The sequence below is a fragment of the Mirounga angustirostris genome, unplaced genomic scaffold, assembly GCF_029215605.1.
Source record: "Mirounga angustirostris isolate CCGP_5_RB_7025 unplaced genomic scaffold, mMirAng1.0.hap1 SCAF_14, whole genome shotgun sequence".
Lineage (NCBI taxonomy): Eukaryota > Metazoa > Chordata > Mammalia > Carnivora > Phocidae > Mirounga > Mirounga angustirostris.
Genome location: NW_026991722.1, coordinates 88205104 through 88223133, shown reverse-complemented (window position 1 = coordinate 88223133; position 18030 = coordinate 88205104). Strand labels below are relative to the sequence as shown.

Below are 18030 nucleotides of genomic sequence, written 5' to 3'. Positions count from 1 at the left end.
CCTGAGCAGGGGAAGGCGCAGAGGGAGATAATTTCAAATAGACTCTGAGTGGAGCTCAGAGCCCAGTGTAGGGCTTGATCTCATGACCCAGAGATCACAACCTGAGCCAAAATCAAGAGTCAGATGTTCAACTGACTGAGCCACCCAGGCACCCCATTATCTATTTTGCTTTTAAAATACACAACTAATGTGTACCCTTTGCTTATCCATATGGGACCTTTGTGTAAATTCAAAAATGATCCTACTCTCTAGGTATAAGAATAGCTTGGTGAGTAGAGAGTGACTTTATAAGATTTAGAAAGTGGTAGCGCCAGGGCCGCTGGGTGGCTCAGTCGGTTAAGCATCTGTCTGCCTTTGGCTCAGGTCATGATCCTGGAGTCCAGGAGTCCCAGGGTGGAGGCCCACATCAGGCTCCCTGCTCAGCGGGGAGCCTGCTTCTCCCTCTGCCTGCCGCTCCCCCTACTTGTGTGCTCTCTCCCTCTCTCTGACAAATAAATAAATAAAATCTTAAAAAAAAAAGGTAAACAGATTCTACAACTATATATGTGCGCCCTGATACATAAAAGTAACCTATGCTCTGTTTTCAGAATTTTTTTTTCACATTTAAAAAATATATATAGGGAATATATACATATAATAAAGTATCAGACAGCACAAAATGGAAATATTGGTTACTTTCCTACTCCTACCTTCCAGTCTTCAAGCAACTCTCTTTTGAGGCAATTATTCTACTGGTTTATATATTGTTTCTGGCATAATTAACCCATGTGTAATTAAGCATGTAAGTGTGTGTATATGCATTACTTCCTTCCCCTTTTTTTTATGGAAGATAACATATTCTGTATCTCTTCTACAACTTGAGTTTTTCTATCTTTCCATATCAGTATATAAAATCTGCTTCATTCTTTTGGCTGGATTTGTAGTAGCAATTATATTGATCTATGAAAATTAATTTATCTGTTTTCCTGTTGTCTGACATTTAGGTTATTTCTAATCTCATGCTAATACAAATGATGTTACGAATATTTTTGTATATGAGACTTTGTTTACATACGTAGGTAAATGTATCTGAAGGGTAATTTACGTGAAGTGAAAAAATTTCTAGAATTCAAAGAATATGTATCTTTTATATTTTTGTAGCTATTCCTTCGTTTTTCTATAAAGAAATATCAGTTTCTAGTTCCATCAACAATGTATGAATGTAGTTTTTTCCTTATCCCTTTACTATGAAAGTGTACTGATAACTTTTTTTTCCATTAGAATGAGAGAAGAAAAATAATATCTTGAGGTTTAATTTTCTTTTAAAATAACTGAAGTCATAGGGCACCTGGTTGGCTCAGTTTGTAGAGCATGCAACTCTTGCTCTCAGGGTTGTGAGTTCAGACCCCATGTTGGGCATAGAGTTTACTTTAAAGAAAAAGTAACTGAAGTCACACATTTAAAAATGTGCTTAAAGGGGGCGCCTGGGTGGCTCAGTTGGTTAAGCATCTGCCTTCGGCTCAGGTCATGATCCTATGGTCCTGGGATCGAGCCCCTCACCGGGCTCCCTGCTCTGCGGGAAGCCTGCTTCTCCCTCTCCCAACCCCCCCCTTTGTGTTCCCTCTCTCTCTGTGTCTCTCTCTGTCAAATAAATAAATAAAATCTTAAAAAAAAAATGCTTAAAGGCTGTATGGATTTCCTTTCTTATGATCTGTCTGTGCATATCCTTTGTTCATTGTCCTATGTCCATTAGATTGTTTTTTTTCTTATTTGTACATTTTTATATAGTAAGAAAATTAGCCTTTTATTATGTGTTGCGAAGTTTTTTAAAATTGATTTGTCAATCATCTTTTTCCTTTTTTTAAATCTTTTTTTTCCATGTAGATATTTAAAATTTTTATGTTGTCAAATTTATTTTTGTTATGTCTGTAGGTTTTGTGTTGTACTTAGAAAGGCCTTCCTCTGGGGCTCCTGCGTGGGTCAGTCATTAAGCATCTGCCTTCGGCTCAGGTCGTGATCCCGGGGTCCTGGGATCGAGCCCCACATCGGGCTCCCTGCTCGGCGGGAGGCCTGCTTCTCTCTCTCCCACTCCCCCTGCTTCTGTTACCTCTCTTGCTGTGTCTCTCTCTGTCAAGTAAATAAAATCTTTAAAAAAAATAAAAAAAGAAAAGCCTTCCTCAGCTTATATGATGAAAAATTCTTTTGTGTTTCATTTTAATAATTTCATTATTTAAACATTTAATTCTTTGATTCATCTATAATTTTTTTATATAAAGGATGATAAGTATTTTTCTCTCTCATTTGAGTAATCAAAATTTATAACTGGTCTGGAACAATTATGGTTTGGTAATTGTATGTGGCTGAATATTTTGAGCCTATTTCATCTGTATATTTGAGCCTATTTTCATTTGTATGTTTTGAGCCTATTTCATCTGTATTGCCACTACCATTTCAAGATGAGTTGTCAGAGGTCAGAGAAAAATATCAACGATGTTAATATATGTTGACATCGATAAACTGTAAATAAGTGAAATATATGAGGAATGAAAGAATATCATAAGCAGTTTATCTAAGTGAATAGTGATTTAAAGTTTCATTTTATTTTTAAAAATCTCCATAAGTAGTACTATTCACTCCAGTTGTTTCTGAATTTAATATGGCCAGTTATTCCAAGTACTATATATTTATAAACTTAAAAAAATATTTTTAAATATAAATATATACTATATATTTATATATTTAAATATATGACATATACATATCTATATGTATATAAAATATATATATAAAAATACATAAAATATATATAAATATATAAAATATATATATATAAAAATATATATACATAATCTGAAAAATATATAAAATATATAAAATATATATTTTATAAATATATAAAATATATAAAAATATATATACATAATCTGAAAAATACATGCAAGAGTCTGTTCTCTCTGTCATGCTGAGTTTTTCAGTAGCTGAGAGGATAAAGAGGGACTAGATAAATTATATCCCTTTTTTTAACTATACAAAATGCTATTTATTAGCCTCCTAAGGACCACATTGTAGCTAGCTTAGTAGGAACAGGCAGATTTTGACAAATTAGAAGCTTCTGGACACTTACTAGAGTGCTCTTTTCTTTTAAATTTATGGACACTTGGTGGTGAGGATGATGTTAGAATTCTCTGGTATTTATAATCTTTCTGCACTTGCACTTTTCAGTGGTGTTTTACTTTGCTCCTAGAGGCTTTATTTAATAGTTTACATCAGAGGTTTTTTAACGATTTTATTTATTTATTTGAGAGAGAAAGAGAATGAACAGAGAAGAGGGAGAAGCAGACCCCTGCTGAGCAGGGAGCCCGATGCAGGACTTGATCCCAGGACCCTGGGATCATGACCTGAGCCGAAGGCAGCTTCTCACTCGACTGAGCCACCCAGGCACCCCCCCTGCTTTTTTTTTTAAGTAAGCTCTATGCCCAACATGGGGCTTAAACTTGTGACCCTGAGATCAAGAGTTGCATGCTCTACTGACTGAGCCAGCTAGGTGCCCCAGTTCATATCAGAGTTTTAAGCAGTTTCTTGTCTGTCAAGATACTCTACCAAAAAGATCCTTTGATCTTGTATGTGTGGTTTCTCCCCTCTCAGATTCACAGGTACAAAATAAAAGCTCTGAGAGCTCTTCCACTAAAGTAGAATCTTATTTATCTTTGTTCATCCAAGTATTCTGAGGACCTAAGGGCTCTTAGAGGAACATATTTTGGGAAATGTTACTGTATATGGAGGTAATAGAATGCAGAACTATTTATTTATTTATTCATTCATTCATTCATTCATTCATTCATTCATTCATTCATTCATTTAAGAGAGCACTAGTGGGGGGTGATAAGGGAAGGGCAGAGGGAGAGGGAGAATCAGACTCCCTGCTGAGCATGGAGCCTGACCGGAACTCCGTTCCAGGACCCTGAGATCATGACCTGCACTGAAGTCAAATGCTTACCTGAGACACCCAAGCACCCCAGAGCCCTTCTTTTGTTAATTTGATTCTTATCTATATTGGCAATGAACCAAAATTATTACTCTGACAAGTAGGAAATGCTCTAATAGTAGGAACATGTCTTTTTCACCTTTAGGCTACATTTGAACCTAACCATTTTACTTTTTAAGGCTGTTATTTGTATTTTTATGTCATACCCTTCAGTTTTCAAATACAAGATTGGCTTTCATAACTTATGGCTAGTACTGCCCTTATTTGGAGTCATGATGAGTATATTTTCCAAAATGAAATCAGTTTTATATATTGTCAGTATCTCATATGTTGGTTTGGTTACGTAGATAAAATAATTAAAAATCAAGACTCTTTAGGAAAATCCTTGTTATTTGCTAAATGTTACATTAGTCCATTCATTTTCAAGCAGTATGTTTCATGATCATAGTTTAAAACAACAACAAAAAACTAACCAGAATACATTCTTAGTTAGCCACTTCTAGTATCAGGGAGTTGAGGGATATAACTGGACACTGAGGGGTGTCTGGGTGACTCAGATGGTTGGGCGTTTGCCTTTGGCTTGGGTCATGATCTCTGGGTCCTGGGATCGAGCCCCGCATCGGGCTCCCTGCTTAGCAGGGAGTCAGCTTCTCCCTCTCCCTCTGCTGCTGCTCCCCTTGCTTGTGCTCTCTCTCTTAAATGAATAAAAAAAAAAACACAAAAAAACTGGACCCTGATATTTGAAATTTCTAGGATATTTTAATGTTTCAAACTGTCCTGGAAATCTAGGACATGATATCCCTGTAAACAGAGGAGAAATAGTGGCTGCCTATGTAGGAGATCAGCTCTGCCTTTCTTCCTCCTTTCTGTGGAATTTGTCCTTCTTAAAGCAAATGTCTCTTTGGGATTCTATTATTTTTCTAAGTATTGGTGTGTTACATATCAGATCTGTCCTCTTTTGAATGGAGGGATTAGACAGTCTTAAAGAAAGACATGGGGAAGCAAATTATACTTTTACACTTTTTGTTTTAATTTTACTCAGGACGAGCCTCATTAGAATTGTGAACTGTCTGTCTGGATACTGCTGTCTTAAGTTTCTTCTCTTGGGACTCTGATGCAGTTCATGATTTTCCTGTTTAAAAATGAGTAATGTTTGACTCATTCACTCCCTTTGGTTTTAAGGTCACTATTATTAAGTCATAGAAAACTTAATGATTTGGAAAAAATCAACATAAAAAACAGGTCTTAAATTGCCAAGATACAGTTTACAGCAGGTTTTTTTTTTCTTTTTGATTTCCAAAAACTGGCGTTTGTCTTTGAAATTCCATGGTAGTAGCCAAATTACCAAATTTGCCAGTCTAAAAAGATTCATTGATATATTAAATTTTTTTTTTTTAAAGTAGGCTCCGTGGCCAATGCAGAACCCAATGCAGGGCTTGAACTTACCACCCTGAGATTAAGACCTGAGCTGAGATCAAGAGTCAGATGCTTACCTGACTGAGCCACCCAGGTGCTCCTAAAATTTATGTTTTAAAAGTTTTGTTTTTATTTTTATTTTTTTCAATTTTAAAATTGGGCGCCTGGGTGGCTCAGTCAGTTAAGTGTCTGCCTTCAGCTCAGGTCATGATCCCAGGGTGCTGGGATCAAATCCCGCATCAGGCTCCCTGCTCAGTGGGGAGTCTGCTTCTCCCTCCCTCTCTACCCCTCCCCCCTGCTAGTGCGCGAACTCTCTCTCTCTCTAGCTCTCATGCTCTCTCTCTCTCAAATAAATAAAATCTTTAATAAAAAAAAGTGTAAAACTTATAGTCATTGCATAACATTAGGATAAGGGAAAATTTTAACAAAATAAAAATAAACCATAATTTTATATTCAGAGATAACTTAGCATAGTTAATATTTTGATCTTGTTTCTTTCATTTTTTAAGTGCAGCCGTCTTAATATGATTGAGATCATATTTTCTATTTTGCTTATATTTGTATTCTTTCCCTTAATATAACTTTTTGTATGTATGTATGTAATCTCTACACACAACATGGGGCTCGAACTTAGGACCCTGAGATCAAGAGTCTCATGCTCTATTGAGTGAGCCAGCCAGTTGCCCTCCCTTAGTATTAACTGTAAATTGCCAGGGAAAAAAGCCTGAGTTTTCTTTTGTATTCATTCATTCATTCACTTTCTCAATCAAAAAAATGTAAATACATATGTTTATAACCATATGTATATACAAAAACATACATATACATATATATGTATTCAAGGTAATATGTTGGCTGCTTCTTGGAAAGTTTATTGTCTTTCAGGATACAAAAGTTTTCTGTGTAAAGCAGACCATGAAGAATTTTCCTGTTCTCTTGAAGTTCAGAGAAGGAAACCCTCTGGATTATCTGACAAAGTTTCTTTGTTTGTAGATTCCTCTCTTTGGTGCTAAGACTCTTGGTCGGAGAAGTCCTGATGGACCATTGTTGAGCAAAGCTGAATTTGTTGAGAAGGTTCGTCAGAGTAACCAGGCCTGTCATGATGGAGATTTTCACACAGCTATTGTTCTGTACAATGAAGCCTTGGCTGTTGACCCTCAGAACTGCATCTTATACAGCAATAGATCTGCAGCCTATATGAAAATCCAGCAGTATGACAAGGCACTGGATGATGCAATCAAAGCTCGACTTCTCAATCCCAAATGGCCAAAGGTAGAAATTTCATTTACTTTCACAGATTCTTTTGTGCTGATTTCTTATTTTAATGTAACATTTTATTGAATTTGCAGTTATTAATATTTTAATAGTCTGTATATCAGTGAAGTGTAGAAGGGCCTCATTGAGCTGGTACACTAGTGAATGGCTTCCCTTTTTAATGCTTGGAAACTGCTGTCCATGTTCAAGTTTAATTCTTTTCCTGTATGTTTGGAATTTGTATTTTTTTTTTCCACTTAGCTTCTTGATAGGATACATTTTAGTCATTTGTATAGGTTTTGACATCTTCTTTTTGCACAGATGTTTCAGATAGAGATGATTTCTTTCTTTCAACTTAAAATAATTTTATTATTCCCTGTTAATGACTGCTTGTTTTCAGATGGTATTTAATCAGAGAAACTTATTTTTTCTAATACATCATTTTAATTATCTATGTTTCTTTGAATAGTTTAAGACTTGAGTTATCTTTGCTTTGTACAAACTTTGTTTTCAGTGTGCCTATTCACTGTCTAACCCCCAGTCTATTTTAGAAAATATTTCTTAAGATGTGCTGAAATGTTTGAGATATTTTTTTACTGAATCACAAAAGCATTTGATCCTGTTCTTGGCTTTCTGTTATGTTAACAAAAGTTGATGGATATTTGCTAGAGATTTTAAAAATATCCTTACTGTCTTATTAATGTCATGTCATATTAATTTACACTTCAACTCTGGTGGGTATTTTTGTCCTCATTCAGTGGAATTTCCAGTGTTGCTGCTGCCTCATGAATTGTTTGGTATTTTGTAATTCCCTAAAGGAGTTCTTTTGTAACTATAATTATTATAGATTAAACAAAGTGTTTAAAAAAATTGTTATATGACATCATTTGGGAGTTAGAATGCTGTTATCAAAGGACAGACCCAGGTTCAAATTCCTTCTCTCTCTCTTTTTTTTAAAGATTTTATTATTTATTTATTTATTTGAGAGAGAGAGAATGAGAGAGAGCACATGAGAGGGGGGAGGGTCAGAGGGAGAAGCAGACCCCCTGCCGAGCAGGGAGCCCGATGCGGGATTCGTTCCCGGGACTCCAGGATCATGACCTGAGCCGAAGGCAGTCGCTTAACCCACTGAGCCACCCAGGCGCCCTCCTTCTCTTTTGTTAATGACAGTATGGCTTTTGGTAAATTTCTTAACCTCTCTGGGGTGAAGATAAATGGGATAATAATACTTATCTTGTAAGGCTACTTAAGAGTCAGAGATAATATGTTACTTGTTCATAGTATGTGTTTGGTAGATAATAGCTTTGACTGTGACATTTTTATTAAAGGTACAAATCAATAAATTATTCTAGCAAGACTTGGCATGTGTCTTCTCTTTCTCATTTCCTTTTTCTTTTAAAGTCTGTATTGGTGCAATGAGCCTGATAAATAGCTTAATTTTCAAATTAAGCATCTCCATTCCTTCCTTTTTTGGATCTACTTATTTTATATTCTTCTTATATTTGTGAACACTTAAAAAAAAAGATTATTTCACAGAGGGCAAGTGAGAACAGCGGGGAGGGGCAGAGGGAGAGGGATAGAAGTCTTAAGCACACTCCTGACGTGGGGCTTGATCCCACAACTCTGAGATCACCACGTGAGCTGAAACCAAGAGTCCGCCGCTTAACCAGCTGCCACTTAGGTGCCCCCTATTTGTGAACACTTTTAAACTTTTATCCTTTTCTTTTTTCTGTGTCATTCCACTTTCTTTTGTCAATGTCTTGTGATTTAACTCACACAAAAATGGCTTTAAAAGGTGCACTTTTATGATTATAGATGAAAAATCAGCCTTTTAAGGTAACTTCTATCAAGGTTTAGTCTCTGATTTTTTTCCTTTTTTTTTTTTTTATTAAAGATTTTATTTATTTGACAGAGAGACACAGCGAGAGAGGGAACACAAGCAGGGGGAGTGGGAGAGGGAGAAGCAGGCTCCCTGTGGAGCAGGGAGCCCGGTACGGGGCTCGATCCGGGACGCTGGGATCATGATCTGAGCCAAAGGCAGATGCTTACTGAGCCACCCAGGCGCCCCTGATATTTTTCCTTTTGTGATAAGTGAAGTTGTATATTTACAGTTGCATTAATATTTTAGCTCCAGGGGCGCCCCTGATATTTTTCCTTTTATGATAAGTGAAGTTGTTGTATATTTACAGTTGCATTAATATTTTAGCTCCAGGGGTGCCTGGGGTGGCTCAGTCATTAAGCGTCTGCCTTCGGCTCAGGTCATGATCCCAGGGTCCTGGGATCAAGCCCCACATCGGGCTCCCTGCTCCACGGGAAGCCTGCTTTTCCCTCTCCCACTCCCTCTGCTCGTGTTCCCTCTCTTGTTGTCTCTCTCTGTCAAATAAATAAAATCTTAAAAAAAAAAAATTTAGCTCCATATTTGACTTTAAGCAAACTTAACAGGGGTATCTAGAATTATATAAAATATAAATTAGTTTTTATTATTGAGATTATGAACAGGTTTTCATATACAATGTGATTCATAATAAAATTATAAAGAAATTTCTACTGCTGCATAATTCTTTTTCATTTCAAAAAAACTTGATTTTATACTTATTTTGCTAGGAATATACTCACTCTGTAAAAGAAGGTTCACTTGTACTCTTTTGTTATAAAGATATGTCTTGATATTTTATCATTTCACTTTTCTTTTTCATTTTGACTTTTTTAACTTTTTCAGTATAATCCTTTTGCCTTTCTGAAGTGTTTCTCTGAAATGTCAGTATTGTCTAGTTTGATGAGGGAAAACATAAAACCCAATTTCTTTCTCTTCCAAACTGTCTCTGTGGTAGTTTTTTATGTAAACATCCAAGGGTTCCAGAGATTGGATAGAGAGTCTTTTATTTATGTGTATTTTGTCTGAATGAAAAATGATTTTGCTTTGATATGGGCTGCAAAAGAGGTATGAACAAAGCACTGTGAAAGCCTCCCAAAAACAATAAGCCCAGTCTTATTACTAAATTATGATACTTATCCCTGTCTCTTAGCTATTGTCTGTTTATGTTCATTCTTTTTGTGTCCTGTTTAAGAAATATTTATCTTACTCAGGGTTATAAAGTTTTTCTTAGGTTCTTTTCTAGAATTTTTATAGTTTTTTTTTTTTTAAAGATTTTATTTATTTATTTGACAGAGAGAGACACAGTGAGAGAGGGAACACAAGCAAGGGGAGTGGGAGAGGGAGAAGCAGGCTTCCCGCGGAGCAGGGAGCCCAATGCAGGGCTCGATCCCAGGACCCTGGGATCATGACCTGAACTGAAGGCAGATGCTTAACGACTGAGCCACCCAGGTGCCCCTAGAATTTTTATAGTTTTTTACCTTTATGTCTATGATTCTTTCAGGGTATGAGATAGAGGTCAAGATTTATTTATTTATTTTTCAGTATAGATAACCATGTTCCAGCAACATTTGTTGAAAAGACTGTCCTTTCCCCATTGAATTATCTTTGGTACCTTTGCCACAAACCATTTGACCATAAAAATATGGGGCTATTATTGGTCTCTATTTTGTTCCATTGATTTGTCTATCTGTCCTATGCCCTAACCACACTGTCTTGATTACTGTAGCTTTATTTTATGTCTTTTTTATTTTTAATTTTTTTTATTTTATGTCTTGACGTCAGGTATTGTGAGTCTTCCATCTTTGTTTTTCTTTTTCTAGTTTGTTTTTGTTATTCTCTCTGCATTTCAGGGTAAGTTATGAAATCAGCTTATCAATTTCTTCAAAAGCCAACTGGGAAATTAATGGGATTGCATTGAACTTTTAGAGCAATTTGGAGAGAATTGCCATTTTAACATTGTTCAGTCTTCTAATCCATGAACATGGTATATCTCTCCATTTATTTAGTACTCTTTTCATTTTCCTTCGCAACTTTTTATAGTTTTCAGTGTTCACTTCTTGCACAATTAAAAAAAATATTCCTAAATATTTTGCTTATTTAAAAAAATATTTTATTTACTTATTTTAGAGAGAGAGAGAGCACGTGCTTGTGCACGTATGTGCATGGAGTTGGGGAAGGGTAGAGGGGGAAGGACAGAGGGGGAGGGAGAAGGACAAGTGGACTCTGCCATGAGCATGGAGCCCCATGACCTAAGCTGAAACCAAGAGTTAGACACTTAACCTACTGAGGCACCCAGGTGCCCCGTAAGTATTTTGCTTTCTGATGCTATTATAAATTGATTTTAAATTTTTCTATTTTCTATTTTTTTATTGCTAGTCTACAGAAATATAATGTATTTTTGTACTTTGTTTCATGTGACAGTGTTGAATTCACTTTTAAGTTCTAGTGGCATTTTTTTGCAGATGCTTTAGGATTTTTTAGTACATGATTATATAATCTGTAAGTAATGACCGTTCTACTTCTTTCTTTCTTTGCATATGCTTTTTATTTCTTTCTCTTGTTCCATTGTACTGGTTAGGATATCCACTATAATTTTGAATAGAAATGGTGAGAGCCAACTTACTTTAGTCATTCCTGATCTTAGTGGGAAAGCTTTGAGCTTTTTATTGTTGAGGATGATGTCCTTAATCCAGTGGAGGATGTTCCCTTCAATTTCTATTATGACTGAGTGCTGAATTTTGTCAATTTTTTCCTTCATTTATTGAAATCATAATTTTTTTCTCAGTCTTTTAGTATTAAATTGATTTTGTTTTTGGATGTTAAGCCAACCTTGCATTCACAGGATAAATACCACTTAGTCATTATGTCTTATCCTTCTTATATATTGTTGGATATGATTTGCTATAATTTTGTTAAGTGTGTTTTTGTTTTTGTTTTTAAGGATTTTATTTATTTATTTGACAGAGAGACAGGAGGAGAACACAAGCAGGGGGAGCAGCAGATGGAGAGGGAGAAGCAGGTTTCCTGCTGAGCAGGGAGCCTGATGCGGGGCTTGATCCCAAGACCCTGGGATCATGACCTGAGCCGAAGACAGTCAGAGTTTATTTAATTAAATTAAATTATTTATTTGACAGAGAGAGAGGGTGCACAAGCAGGGGGAGCAGCAGGCAGAGGGAGAGGGAGAAATAGGTTCCCCACTGAGCACAGAGCCCCAGGTGGGGCTTGATTCCAGGACCCTGGAATCATGACATGAGCTGAAGGCAGATGCTTCACCAACTGAGCCACCCAGGCACCCAATTGTTAAAGAGTTTTTGCATCTACCTTTTTGAAGTATATTGATCTGTATTTTCATTTTTGATGATGTCTTTGTCTGGTTTTAGTATCAGAGTGATACTGGCCATATACAATGAGTTGTGAAGTGTTCTCTCTTCTTGTATTTTCTGGAAGAGTTTATGTTGGCAGGGGCACCTAGGTGGCTCAGTCGGTTAAGTGTCTGCCTTTGGCTTAGGTCATGATCCTGTGATCCTGGGATGACCCACGTCGGGCTCCCTGCTCTGCAGGGTCGTCTGTTTCTCCTTCTCCCTCTGCCCCCCCCTTGCTTGTGCTCTCTCTCTCTCTCGTTTTCTCTCTCTCTCAAGTAAATAAATAAAATCTTTAAAAAAAAAGAGTTTGTGTTGGATTGGTATTATTTCTTACTTAAGTATTCAGTAGAATTCACCAAGGAAGCTATCTTTACATGGAGTTTTCTTTGTGGAAAGGTTTTAATTATGAATTCAATTTCTTTGATTGATATAAGACCATTCAAATTTTCTAATTCTAATTAGATTAGTTTGGTATTTTGTTTCTTTCAGTAAATTTTTACGTTTAATTTGGGTTGCAAGTTTATTGGTATCAAGTTGTCAATAACATTCCCTTATTATCCTTTCAATTTTTGTGGGATCTTTAGTGATGTCCTTTCTTTCATTCCTGATATTGTTAATTTATGTCTTCTCTCTTTTGTCTCATTAGTCTGCTTAGAGATTTATCAATTTTTTTCATCTTTCTATTCAATCAGGTATTAGTTTCATTGATACTCAGTATTATTGTACATTTTCTCTTTCATCAATTTCTACTCTTTTTTTTTTTTTTTAAGATTTTATTTATTTATTTGACAGAGAGAGACAGCGAGAGAGGGAACACAAGCAGGGGGAGTGGGAGAGGGAGAAGCAGGCTTCCCGCTGAGCAGGGAGCCTGATGCGGGGCTCGATCCCAGGACTCTGGGATCATGACCTGAGCTGAAGGCAGATGCTTAATGACTGAGCTACCCAGTGCCCCTATGCAAGGTCCCTTTTTATCTGTGGTGGTAATTATTGTCCTAACATCTATTTTGTTTGATACTAATATAACCACTCCAACTTTCTTTTACTTACTCTTTGCATTATATATCATTTCTTATACCCATATATTTTCAACTTCCCTGGGACTTTAATATTTATCTCTTTTGTGGAAGAGATAAATAAATCTATTTCTCCTTCTCCCTCTGCCCTCCCCTTGCTTGTGCAAGGGTTCACTCTCCAGTGCTTGATATATTAGTATCAAACAAAATAGATGTTAGGACAATAATTACCACCACAGATACCACCAGTGTATAATTGCTTCTCGCCTTTTAAATAAATTTTGTCAGTCTCTGCCTTTTAATTGGAATCTTTGTCAATTACCATTTAATGTAATTATTGATGGTGTTGACTTTTTTCTGTACCATTTTTTTTCTTTGTATTCTCTGTTTTTGTTCCTCTGTTACTCATTTCCTATTGTTTATTGGGTTTTTTTGGACTACTTTTTGAGTTGATTTATTTTTTTCTCTTGAGAGTTTTTCATTGTTTTTGAATGTTGTTGATGTTGTTTGGTAGGTTTTTATCTTGGTTAGAATAGTATTGCATACTTTGTTTCTTGAATTGCAGCTCTAGTTTCAGTGCAGATATTTTGTCTTTATTTGAACTGCTTTAAATTTGTTCCATATCTGTATAACTCGAGGGTTAACTAAAGATGTAGGTAGACAGAATTTGAGTATCTTTTTTCTGGTTCTTTTCCTTCTGGAATTGCTTTCCTCCTTGCCCAAAGGCAGTGGTTCCTGTGCTTCAGTATTCTGATTTCCTCAGCCAGAAGGACAGTGTTCCTGTCACCCTGCTCACCACTCTGATTGGGAATTCACCTCACAGCTGTTTTCCTCCGAATCTGTCTGCTTTCTCTTCACTCTCCAGTGCTTTCAGGTAGGTCCTTTTTGTATTATATCTAGATTTTATAGTTGTTTTCTGTGTGGGAGTGGGTTCACTAGGATCTTGCTTAGTAGTTAGTGGAAGCAGAAGTGATGTCTTTCCAGTGATATAAGGTCTATGTTCAGTGGATCCCCAACAAAGTCATCTTGCCTCCTTAGACCCAGTGGCTTTCTTGATGTTTGGAGTTCTCTTTTTGGGGTCATTGTTCCCAGTTACTGGTCTCATTCATTTAGAGTATTTATCTCCTTTTCCTTTTTCATTCTTTGAATTGGTCAGTAAGTCTTCTGCATTCTTTCTTGAATGTAGTCCATATATATTTTATGCATTTTATTTCCACAGCCAGTATTACAGTCTAGGTTATTATAGTTTCATTCTTATTTTGTTGTGACATTTTTTATCGTAACAATGTTCTCATGAGAAACTCTGTTGTTCCATGTTTCCAAGTGACCTGATATTCAAGGCTCTGCACAAGTGGTCTCATTTGCCCCTTTATTTCTTGCTATTGTGCTGACAAACCTACTGTTCTTGTTGATCAAGTCTTTTCTTCTTTCTTCTTCCTTCCTTTTTATGCCAAGCTCTGTGCCTGGAGTTTTCTCCCTTGCTCTGTTATTTGGTAAAGTAAGCCTAGTTCAATTCTCACCTTTCCCTGAAAGCTACATTGAGCTTCTGTGAATATAACATTGTCTATTGTTAATTTCAATTAATTGCTTATATTGTTATATAGACGTTACTTGAATTTTATCTGAGTCTTAAACTAGCTTGAAAATTCCTTGAAAATTTGTCTTCTACTTATTTTATAGCCCAGACCTTGCTGGACCCCTTAAATTTTTAAATTTTTTTTCTATTTTTTAAAACCTTAGTGTCTAAATCAATGAGAGAATTAAGAGATTAATTGTACATTTCTTATTGAAGACTTCTATGGATGCAGACACCACAGACCATAAACTTATCCCTTGAACAGTTTAGAAGTTTTTGTTTGAAATTAGCCAAATTCCTCAATAGGTTTAGTCCACTTTTTTTTTTTTTTTAGAGATTTTATTTAGGGGCGCCTGGGTGGCTCAGTCATTAAGCGTCTGCCTTCGGCTCAGGTCATGATCCCATGGGATAGAGCCCCGCATTGAGCTGGGATCGAGCCCCGCATCGGGCTCCCTGCTTGGCGGGAAGCCTGCTTCTTCCTCTCCCACTCCCCCTGCTTGTGTTCACTCTCTCGCTGTGTCTCTCTCTGTCAAATAAATAAATAAAATCTTTAAAAATTTTATTTATTTATTTGAGAGGGAGACAGAGTGAGAGAGAGCACGAGTGGGTGGAGGGGCAAAGGGAGAAGTGGACTCTGCTGAGCAGGGAGCCCAATGAGGGACTCAATCCTTTGACTCCGGGATCATGACCTGGGTTGAAAGCAGACGCTTAACTGACTGAGCCACCCAGGCGCCCCATGTTTAGTCCACTTTTTAATCATTTGTGGAAGGAATCTAACATTTCTTTCAAATCTCTTACATTATAACCTTTCATGTGTTTAGTGAGATAGCACAGTGTAATGTAAATAGGACATACAGGCAGTTCTTGCTTTGCATGGTAACACATTACCATAGAAACAACTGTAGAAGCTGAAAAATCTTGCAGTGTGAACTTTGCAACGATTTTGACTATTCTGTGACCTTTAAAAGTTTTTGTCAAAACACTAAAAACTCTCTTACTGTGGATTATAAGTGTATAAGGAATGGAAAAATTATTAAAACTAATATTTACTTAGTACACTGTGATTTAAAATGTTAGAAACATTGAGAATTTGTTTTATTTTTCTGTAGAAAACTTATCTGTAGTTATTTGAACAGTGCTCGCTGTTTTCTTCTCATCTTATAACTTACAATACAGAGTATCTTTTCTATGCCTTGGCAAATTGTCATACTACTTTCTAGTTTGCATTGGCTTCTAAAATGTTAATCTTTATTGATTGAGCTTTCCTGTAGTTATTTTGCCAGCATCACGTTCTCTGGAACATGTCAGCCTTTTTGTCACTACTTTCCTCATTTATGTTGACAAGTTCATCCTCCCTAAGTTCTTCCAACTGGACCTCTTGAACAGTGGCTGTGTCAACTTTCCCATGGTCAGCTATTTCTTCTATAACTCCCTTTATGTTGGATTTGAATTTTACCTCCAGCATTATCACTCTTTATTTCTTCGCTGCACTCATTTTTATTCCTCAATTCCTTTTTTTAAAAAAGACATTTATTTATTTGAGAGAGAGAATGAGTGGGAGGGGCTGAGAGGAAGGCAGAGAGAGAATCTCAAGCAGACTCCATGGCGAGCTGGTAGCGGGCCTCAATATCAAGACCCTGAGATCATGACCTGAGCTGAAACCAAGAGTGGAACGCTTTACTGACTGGGCCACCTAGGTGCCCCTTTACTCCTCAATTCTTTTTCAAAAACCCATTTTTATAAAGTGACCACATAGGTTTCTCACTAGAAGATAAAGAGGCAACACAACTACCTTTTTGCTGTTTCTGTGTGAGCTGAAAACAGATGTGCAGTGGCCAATCACCACAGACTTTGAAACAAGTGATGTGATTGGTCAGTAATCAGGATGCATCTTTCTTAATTATATAGCAATTGTGGAGTGAAGAACCAGCAGCGGCATTTGCACTTTATGCATTTACTCACAGTTAATATACCATGCTAATTGCAATTTAAATTGCATTAGTAGGGATTTGGAGTCATTTAACTGTGGTAACTGACTGAAATTCATGTATATTGAAACAATATACATGTGAAGCAAGAACTGCTGGGTCTCTGGAGTTGGAGCTTGGGTTTTTCCTCCTTACATCTTGCTTTACCTCCATATGCCTCACTTTTCCCATTTGCAAGCTGGGTTAACATCACAAACCTTGAAGGGTTGTATTGAGGATTAAATACAATAACGTTAGGTGCTTAGGACAGCGTTTTTCACATATAGGTTATTAACATATTATGGTTATTAATGATGATCATTATCATCATGATGATATTTGTATGTAGACACACATAACTTTTAGTCAAACTACCCACATATCTTTTGAGCACTTTTCTTCTCTTTATAATAATCTCAGTAATCTCCTGAATACTTGCAGTTTCTGCTGATCATTTTTTAAATAGTGTGATGATGAAATGGATACAATATTCCATTAAGATCTATCTATTGCAGAGGGAAGAGGAAGAATTATTTTTTGCCAGATATAGAGGACATACGCTCTTTTGAATAACTTATCAGATCCTCTTGCTCTTTTTTAAGTGTGCTCTATTTCATTTATTTGATTTCATTTATTTGTTTTCAATAAATATCTAATAGGCATTTACTATAGGTAAGCATAGTTCTGCTACTGTCTTTAGTTGATTTGTCTTTTTTTAATTTAGCATATTAATCTTTTTTCATTGTTTTGGTATTCTACCTCTTTCCCATGATTAAAAAAAAAAAGAATGCATTGTTGATCTGTACTTGTATCTACTAGTTTTTGCTTTGTAACAAATCACTCCAAAACAGTGACTTGAAATAACAACCAACCATTTATTTAGCTCAAGATTCTGATGCCTGCTGAGTGGCTTTTCTGATCTGGACTGACTCAGCTGATTTCTGCTGGGCTTGCTCATGTGTTCAAGTTCAACTAGAGGTTTGCCTGATGGTTGGATCATCTAAGACTGTCTCACTCACATTCTGACACTTGGTATGCTGCTGGCTAGGAGAATAACAGCAACTGCGCCATGTGTCTCTTATCATCTTGCAGGTTTTCCTAGGCTTCTTCCCATGGCAATTGTAGGATTTCTACAACTGCAGGAGAGTGGAAGCAGCAATGCACAAGCATATTGTGAGTCTGATTGTACCACATATGCTATTATGCCATTGGCCAGGGTAAGTCACATGGCCAAGCCCAGAACCACCAAAGGAGGGGATTACCCAAGGACGTATATAGAAATGGAGGAATCTGTAGCCATCCTTATAATTTACCCCAGTATTCTTTGTCAGATCATATACACAGTGTGGTACATAATCATATACCCTCCTTCGTAGAACATATCCCTTTTCAGTTTTATCTATTTTATTTTAACTTTATACCCTTGATCTTTCTGGTTTGGAATTTTCTTGAATCACATCTATTCAGACATGTTATTTGTGAAGTAGTTTATATAATTTTAGTGTGAATTATGAGTTACAAAATAGTTATATTCTTTAAGGATTCCATAGGAAAAGAAACCCAAAGGAATGGTGGATTTTCATATGGTGTAACTATATAAAA

General features: G+C 36.4%; 1 protein-coding gene across 3 annotated transcripts in view; it reads left to right on the top strand.

The window, feature by feature from the left end:
- Window positions 1–18030, top strand: part of TTC28 (tetratricopeptide repeat domain 28) — a 629548-nt gene that overhangs the window by 39384 nt on the left and 572134 nt on the right. For 2 of the 3 annotated variants that reach the window (XM_045887410.3, XM_045887409.3), the window contains exon 2: window positions 6374–6652. In XM_045887410.3, coding sequence (XP_045743366.1) covers window positions 6374–6652 — 279 coding nt within the window. Of the gene's footprint in view, window positions 1–6373; window positions 6653–12989; window positions 13760–18030 lie in introns of those variants that run through there. The other variant, XM_064578589.1, reaches the window with a different exon arrangement.